This window comes from Orcinus orca, chromosome 2 (genome assembly GCF_937001465.1).
Source record: "Orcinus orca chromosome 2, mOrcOrc1.1, whole genome shotgun sequence".
NCBI lineage: Eukaryota > Metazoa > Chordata > Mammalia > Artiodactyla > Delphinidae > Orcinus > Orcinus orca.
In genome coordinates this window covers 81,433,463-81,442,001 of record NC_064560.1, presented here as the reverse complement: position 1 = coordinate 81,442,001, position 8,539 = coordinate 81,433,463, and the positions used below count along the sequence as shown (strand labels likewise).

Sequence of the window (8,539 nt, the reverse complement as noted above, 5' to 3'; positions counted from 1 at the left end):
GACCAGAATCCACTTATGGGAAAAAAAGTCTTTAGAGGTGAAACCACCTGCACCTCTGCAACGCTCTCTTGCTCGGCGGTAACCCCTCCACATTTGTCCTTTTATTGAAGAGCACCTTCATATTGGCCTTGAAAGCATCCATAAGCAGTATCTGGAAGGCCTGAAAGAAAGCTCAGTGCCTCTGTGAGGAGGGAGCCGGGCTCTGAAGGCCCTGCTCAGCAACTGGAGATGCCAGCCCTGGGACTTTGATCTCTCCCTGACCACAGAGTCTCTGGGAGACTGGATGAGAGGCCCCGCACCTGGCCTGGATCCCTGGTCCTGAGAAGGGCCCTCTTTTTAAAATTTTCTAAATGAAACACAGCCAATTTTATTCAAATTCTCCAAAATTTATACTCGATATGTTAATTGTTTCTAAAATGTTTCACCTTTAAATCATGGATTTATTATTTCACCTTTCTTTTAGAGTTTTTTTTCATTTTTTTCTGTACAGTTCTTCTATAGAAGTCAAAGTCCTGAGTTGCCCAGTTAGGAGCCTCTGACCTACTATCCTGATTAAGTTTCTTCTTAATATTCATGGCCAACATCTGGCTTCTAAATGAAAGGCTTTTGGTCTTTTCAATCACTTGCTGATAGGGTGAGGCTGCAGAGAAAGGGCCCTCCCGTCTCTCCAGAGCCACGGTGAACTTTGAGAAGAGCTGGAAGCCATGAGGGAGGTGCCAGCTCTCACTGGCCAACACGCAGAGAGACAACAGAAAAGCCAAATGGCACCTAGGCCTTAATGACGAAACATGTCTTCCTATGGCTAAAGTGAGATGTCTGTAACTAGCACAGGAAAAGGACGTGATAGTCCCCTTACAGCCAGTGGCAGCCCTGCTCCCTCTCCTTCTGGACTCACATCACCACAGGATGAGCCACCATGGATTTCCTGGGACCACATCCTATGGCAGGGACCCTGAAACTGGTCAGTCTTTCCTTCTTTTAGTATCCTGGGAGTTCTCTGTCTAACCAGACACAGAAGTGAAAAAGGAAGAGTTTCCCTCTATTTGCTCAGTTAGTCACACATCCGTCAGCAGTTAACATTCCAAACAAAATCCCGCCATTTCCACAGCAGACCCATAATGCATTGACTGAAGACAGGCCCCACATGAGTCTATGTGACTGGTGGTTGGAGTTGTGCAGTGCACAGCCTGTGGGCCCAGCCCGGCAAGCCTCTCTGCAGCACTGAAATGGCTCCTGGCAGGAAACTCCCATGTAATGATTTGAATGGAAGAATCCATCTTTTGATTCAAAAGCTTACTTTAGAGCAGAGGCTGGCGAACATTTTCCGTAAAGCGCTCATTAGTAAATATTTTAGTCTTTGCAGGCCACACAGCCTCTGGGGTTGCTTCTCAACTCTGCTGTTAGGGCACAAAAGCAGTAGCCACAGACAATACGTCTTTGAACAAGTGTGGCTGTGTTCCGATAAAACTTTATTTACAAACAGGCAGTGGGCTGTAATTTGCTGACTCTCTGCACTAGACGGGCTTTTAATTAATTAATTATTTGTTTGTTTATTAAGTGTAAGTTTATTACTAGCCCAGAGTTTTAATATTTTGATCGTCTGGTTGGTCTAACAAAGTAGACGGGCTTTTAAAAATTACATCTGAGGGCTTCCCCAGTGGCACAGTGGTTGAGAGTCCTCCTGCTGATGCAGGGGACACAGGTTCGTGCCCCGGTCCGGGAAGATCCCACATGCCGCGGAGCGGCTGGGCCCATGAGCCATGGCCACTGAGCCTGCGCGTCTGCAGCCTGTGCGCCGCAACAGGAGAGGCCACAACAGTGAGAGAGGCCCGCGTACCGCAAAAAAAAAAGAAAAAAAATTACATCTGAGATTAATTACATCCGTATAGTATATGCGTACATGTGAAAGGGAACCACAGTGAAAGTTATTTAAGGGTGGCTTGATTATTAATTTGCTTCATAATTTAAATTAAAAGTTGACTGTGGCATTATTTTCTTTTTTTAAAAACTGAAGCATAGTTGATTTACAATGTTGTGTTAGTTTCAGGTGTACAAGCAAAGTGATTCAGTTATACATATATATTCTTTTTCAGATTCTTTTTCCTTAGAGGTTATTAGAAAATATTGAGTATAGTGGTATATAGTAGTTTCTTGTTATTCATCTATTTTATATATAATAGTGTGTATATGTTAATCCCAAACTCCTAATTTTTCCCTCCTCCCCTTTCCCCTTTGGTGACCATAAGTTTGTTTTCTGTCTGAGTCTGTTTCTGTTTTGTAAATAAGTTCAGTTGTATCATTTTTTTTAGATTCCACATATAAGTGATATCGTATGATATTTGTCTTTGTCTGACATCACTTACTATAATAATCTAAGTTTCTTAGTATGATAATCTATGATAATGATAATCTAAGTCCATTCCATCCATGATGCTGCAAATGGCATTATTTTCAATGATATTTTTTTGCATGCATATGGTAGTTTTAGGCAAAACCTATCATTGCTGAGTGCGCTTCCCAGGGAGGTCTCCATATTCCACCTCCTGCCCCTCCCGGCCCACCCCTTCCCCACCTTGCACTGTTAGGTGGCGGCGGGTGTACCTTGTTCTCTCTGCTGGTCTCTCTGCTCCATGGACACAAGGGCAGAGAAATGCGCTTGGTCGTAGGCAAGAACCAGAGGTGAGCAGTGGCATCTGTTGGGAGGCACCTCCAAGGGCAGGTAAATCCCTCCGAAGGGGATTGGAGCAAATGCTGCAGACACAAACAAGGGTGAGGGCATGTGGATCTGGAGGGGGCATGGACAGCATCCCTCACCATCCTGGGGGAGGTGACAGGGTGGAGGGAAGGGAGGGCAGGCTCAGGCTGCAGCCCCGTGTGTTGTCATCTGTCACCTACTCCACAGCAGAGGGGCCTCCACCCACCTGGCAGGAGCTCCCTGAGAGCTAGGTGATGCTTGCCACCGATGGATAGGGAAGCCCAGGCTCGCAGGGGCCAGGCCCATTAGACCCCAAGTCCTGTACCTGACCAGGGCACCCTGCTCCACCTGCCTCCTTGGGCAGAGTCCTCCTGGCTCGTTTGTCCCTGCGCCCTGTCAAGCTGCACCCTAGGAACAAGCAGGGCTGAGGGGATTCTGCTGTGACCTGCCGGGCCTGCCTGCTGCCCTGAGTCCGGCCAAGGTGATCAAAACGCCCACCCCAGATGGTCAGCCAGGACGTGTGCTGATGGCCACCTAGAAACCCGTGTTTTCCTGAACGTACTTATTCCTCTCCTGTGTTCACAAAAGCATCTGCACACAGAACAACGTATGTGCTGCTTGAGAGCTTATTTGTTCTAGGTTTTGAGAAGCTCAGTGAGAGCACTCCAGGCCCAAGTCGTGAGTCAGATGGGAAATGAGGGACGGGGATCAGCTCCTTTAGCAACTGGGACACAGTCTTGTTCATTTCCTTACCAAAAGGGGGAAAAAGCCTAAATCCTCACTGAAATACATAACTACTGGAAATACCTGCCCTGACATGGCAGCTGTTTTTTAATTACAAAGAACCTTGCCTCTTGGCCTCAGACTCAGTGACTCACTGCCCTTCTGTGGAAGGAAAAGACAGTCGACATCAGGGATGTCTTTGATGAGCTCAGGAATCCTCCCCACCCTTGCTTTGTCTATATCAGTGACCATGGTTCTGCCTCCCTCTCTGCTGAGAGGCAGGGTGGGTCCGCCTTTGAGAGGGCTGCACCCTCCAGGACAGGTGCAAAGGAAGGAAGTGTGGACCCAGCTCTGTGGGATCTGATGAGTACAGGGACCCCGATGGGAGGCCGGGCTCTGCACCCAGAGAGCTGCAGACCCCGGCAGGCCTGTGTCACTGGGAGTGACCAAGGTACTCCCAGCTCCCTGCTTTCTGTGGTAACCACAGCCACGAGAGGCAGGACACTTACACTAGGGTGACCTTCCTGGTCCATCCACCATCCTGGCCCCTCCTGTCTCCCTCCTTTTCAGAGAACATGGTGCCCTGTGGGCTCCAGCAGAAAGGCTAGAGGGAGGACACACGTGGAGCCCTCCCTGCCTGGGTCGACCCTGCTTCCTCAAGGCCTCAGCTGAAGGCGGGGGCACATTGTGTGGCCTCTCTGAGCGTCGGGCTCCTCGTCTGTAAAGCGGGAGGCAATGTCTACCCTGGGAGGTAGTGGCCTGGCCGAGGGAGAGGGTGCACATGATTGGCAGTGCAGTGGGTACCGGCCTTGGGACGTCCTCCATCCCTTCCTCCTTCTCCCCCAGCCCTGGTCCCATCACAGCCTTGCGGATGACTTTGCATTTTCTGCCTTCCTTGTTTCTTCTTTAAGACACATGCGAGGGGCAGGAGGGGACTGGAGTGGCTGAGTGGCCAAGTGGCCCTGGGATGAGGCCGGCACTGCTGGAGGGTGTGGGCAATGGGTGGGGCCCGGAGCCCCTCGGGGTTCATCCCCACCCCCACTCAGCCACATTTCTCCTGCCGTGGACACACAGGGTGGATGGACGGCCAAGAGTAATCTCTCCTGGGAATTCCCTGGCTGTCCAGGGGTTAGGACTCTGCACTTTTCGCTGCTGAGGGCCCGGGTCCAATCCCTCGTCGGGGAACTAAGATCCCACAAGCCGTGTGGCACGGCCAAAAAAAAATATTAAACAAATAAAAAAGAGTAATCCCTTCTCTACTGGGAGGAGCCAGAAACATGTGGAGTCGAGGAGAAACGAGGAGAAATAAGACCTTTGTCCAGGCAGAGTAAGGCTCTGTGTCCTTCTGGAGGCTCAGCCATTATGTTGGACTGTCCCTTCCTTACTCGGGATGTTACGCTTTCTGGGTGATAAATAAAATACATCTGTTTCATTATGAGTAAACTTACCTTCCCCGCCTGAGTCCCTCAGCATCGTATCTGCTACAACGACGATGGGCCTCCTTAATATGTGGGCAAGGACGAAAACGTGGAACTCCTCCAGACTCTCGTACACAGGGTCCTCGGCGTTGTCCATGCTGGGGACACAGTGAAGCAAGCCCGTCACTGGAGCGAGTCGGGACAGGGAGTGGAAGACAAAACACCTCCCTGTGGCCCTTCCCTGCGTGGACCCTGGCCGTCGTGGCCAGCTGAGGCCACGGCCCCCCTCCACGCCACTCGATGTTGGCAAGCACACTGAACCCAGCTCTCCACTCTGACCCTGGGGTGGGTGGTCTCAGGAGAGAAGCCGAAGCAGAGAACCTGGCAACGTGGGCAGCCAGCTCCCTTTAAGATGCAGTCTCCCTGGGGGCAGAGGCGCCCAGAGTGTGTGACAACATGGGGGCTGGTTCTCTGGGCGGGTTGACGGGGATGCAGTTGGGGCAAGAGGCATGGAGGTTCCCCCTTGGGTTCATGCTCACAACCAGCAGCTTAGGCTGAAGCTTTACCCTCAGGGGGTCAGGTATGCCTGGGCACATCTGATGGGCCGGTTGGTCCACTGCTACCAAGATTGAAATCCCATCACCCAGCAGAACTTCGTGTGCACTTCCTGTGAGTGGGGTTACGTTCCTGCAGATATATTCTCCTACATCACCATCAGAACTGGGAATTCGTCTAATCATGAAGGCAACAATGCATCTGTCACCGTGAAAGACCCCAGTCACCACGTGCCATCTGCCCCAGTTCTGGATGGTGTACTGCATTCAGCTGCGGTGTCTCTTTAGCCGTCCTCAGTCTGGAACATTCCTCAGGGTACTTGACGTTTAAGACCTAAGCCGTTTTGAAGACCATAGGCCCAGTATTGTGTAGAATGTCCATGGTCTGGGTGTGTGTTTCCTCACAATCAGAGCAGATTGGGTTACACTGCATCCTTCTCGTGGTGTCCAGTTGGGTGGATCTCTCTCGTGGCCGTCAGCCAGGCTCCCCCTTGCAGAGCTGCTCCCTTCCTCTCCGTAATTAATAAGCATTTTATGGGGAGGAACTTGGAATCTACAGACATATTCCACTCCTCACCAAGCCTTGATACATTTACTGATTCCAGGCTTCTATTTGATTCACTGTGTTATAATCCATCCATGTGATTATTTTGATGCTCAGATACCCGCCCTGGTCAGTGGGGCTTGTTCAAGTGGGATCTGTGTCTGTGTGACAGCCCCCGTCATTTTTTAGAGCACATCCTTGCTTTCCAGCACAAGAAGATGGTCAAGGTTGTGAACTAAAAACGCCGCCTGCCATTTCAGTAAACAAAGGCTGTTGCAGCCATCAGCCACTACAGGTGCCCTAATGGTGAGCCCTGAGGGAACTCAGGATGGAAGCAGGATGCCCCCCCCCCCCAACATCTAGCAGTCAGCTGCGGCAGCCACCCCCGACGGTGCACACTGAGAGGACTCAGGATGAGAAAACACAGAATACTGGCCACAGAGAGCTGAGGTGCATATTGATAGGAATGATTTCAGTGAGTCCAGACTCTTGCATCTTCCCATACACAGAAAAGTACTAAATTCCTTAACTTGAGATGTCTGGTTTTCTTTAATTAACAGTAATCTTTTGATGTTCTGACCACCCAGTCTTTGTTACAAAAATGCCTATGTATCCTGGTTCCCCTCCTTACCTCTTTGGAGCAGTCCCTCAGAGCCACCTGACAGTCTGTGTCCCAGGCTTAAGTCCTCAGTTCTGTCCATCGAGTAAAACATAACTTTCAACTTTTAGGCTGTGCATTTTTTTTTTCAGTCAACAAGATTCATCTTGTATCTCTTCTGCTTCAGCCCTGGATTCAGCCATTTCTCCTGTTTTTTTTTTTTTTTTTTTTTTTTTTTAAGATAGTGGATAATGGTGTTTAGAAGCCAAAATATGATTATTGCTGATGTCATTGCTCCTAGACTCAGTAAGTAGAGCTGGGGAACACGTGTGTGCATGTGTGTGTACACATCCACATGTGTACACAGACATTTTCATCTGTCATCTATCTATCCATCCATCTATTATCTATCTATCTACCTATCATCTATTCATCTGAAACTCTGAGTCCCCTGATACTCCCAATTCCAATCTAACACCCCAGAGTTCATTCTACTTGTAACTCCTTTCTCCGAAAGTGAGAAACCTGGTTTCTACCAATCTTAAGCTATTTCCTTATTTGATCCTGGTATGTAAACAGCCCCCAACCAATGCTGCTTCCCTTCCCCTGAGTTGCCCTCTTCACTCTGTCTGGCTCTGACACCCTGACCTTGGTCTCTGTGTCCTCTAGGTCCTGAGCTGGGGAGAAAGTGGGGAAGATTTGGGTGTGCATATGCCCCCGGAACTGTCCCGGCTCCTTCCATAGTAAAAGTATTTGTATTCTGAGAAGTGTCCTTCCCACCTTGGCCATCCAGAGAGACTTCTCTGGTCTTTCTGGGGTCTGTATGGCCTCATCCAAAACCTGGCCCAGCTGCCAAAAGGAGTTGGGGAGAAGGAGGTGGGAGGGCCAGACTCAGTGCTGCTCTGGGGCTAGATGTTTCCCTTCTCTGCAAGGGTGGACTGACCTCTAATCCAAGTTGAGTGCAACTGAAAGGTTCTTCCAGAGTTTTGTTTTTTTCCCCTTTTAACGACGTCACTTAGCGTTAACACTGGTTCTGCAATGTCTCTGAGGTGCAAAGAATGCCCTTTTCCCCTTGGGGCCCTGGGTTTGCCTTTTCTGCCAGGCAGTTACCATACTTCCCTGCCCCAGCCTGTTTCTTTTGGCCTCGTTTGGACCACAGTCTTCTGCTACCCGAGATTTTAGAGCCCCCTGCTCTAGAAAACAGTTGTCAGTTTAAGAAATCATTGGCCCCTTCCCAGCACATCAAGTGGGGAAGATAGAGCTGTGATTTAGTCACCCAGCACTAACTCCACCTCAGTTCTCCCTGGAGAACAGCCTCTCCCTCCAGCCCCTTGCTCTAGGATGACACAATGAATAGCACCTAGTCATAGAAATCAGTCTCTTTGGTTTGTTTTGTATTATGTTGTACATCATTAAAGATCTAAATACAAAGGATATACAGTCTTGATGAATCTAAAGGAATTTGCTAACTATTTTGATTTTTCAGAGAGAACTACTAATAAAAATCTAAAAGGTAAAAAATCCCACAAAACACCACTCTGCCCACTGCAGGTGCCCACCTTGCTTTGATGAACCTATGGATTTAGGACTGAATTTTTCAGGGAGGGAAGGGAAGTGGAAGGGGAGTGTGTTGAATACATACACACATGCTGAGTCTAACACAATGCTCTCGGGTGTACATTTCCAAACATCCTGGGTAGTTATCCTGTCCAGCCACGGGTATGTGAGGTCAAGGGCTCTGAGCGGGTGCTCGCTCACCCCTGTCACACAGTGAGCGCTCACAGGCAGGTGTATGGCTGAACGAGACAAGCAGCAGCACAGAGAAGACAGAACACAGACTTACAGCCTGCGTACTCAAGAGAAAAATACCCGACCAGCTACGCAGAGGGGACCCGCAACAACCACGGTGCAACGTCTGACTATTAGGCACCACTGTAGTGGCGTGGCTTTCTGTTCATGCAAAACTCAAAGCAGGGCCATTGTATTTCAAGCGGAAAAAACAGCACG

General features: G+C 49.4%; 1 protein-coding gene across 1 annotated transcript in view; it reads right to left on the bottom strand.

The window, feature by feature from the left end:
* The window catches only part of LOC101281390 (OTU domain-containing protein 7A), a 387,881-nt gene that overhangs the window by 23,313 nt on the left and 356,029 nt on the right, over positions 1-8,539 (bottom strand). Inside the window, exons 10-11 of the mRNA XM_049706859.1 lie at positions 4,867-4,994; positions 2,602-2,751 (exon numbers count right to left, since the gene is read on the bottom strand). Of these exons, the coding sequence (XP_049562816.1) occupies positions 2,602-2,751; positions 4,867-4,994 (278 nt within the window). The remainder of the gene's footprint in view (positions 1-2,601; positions 2,752-4,866; positions 4,995-8,539) is intronic.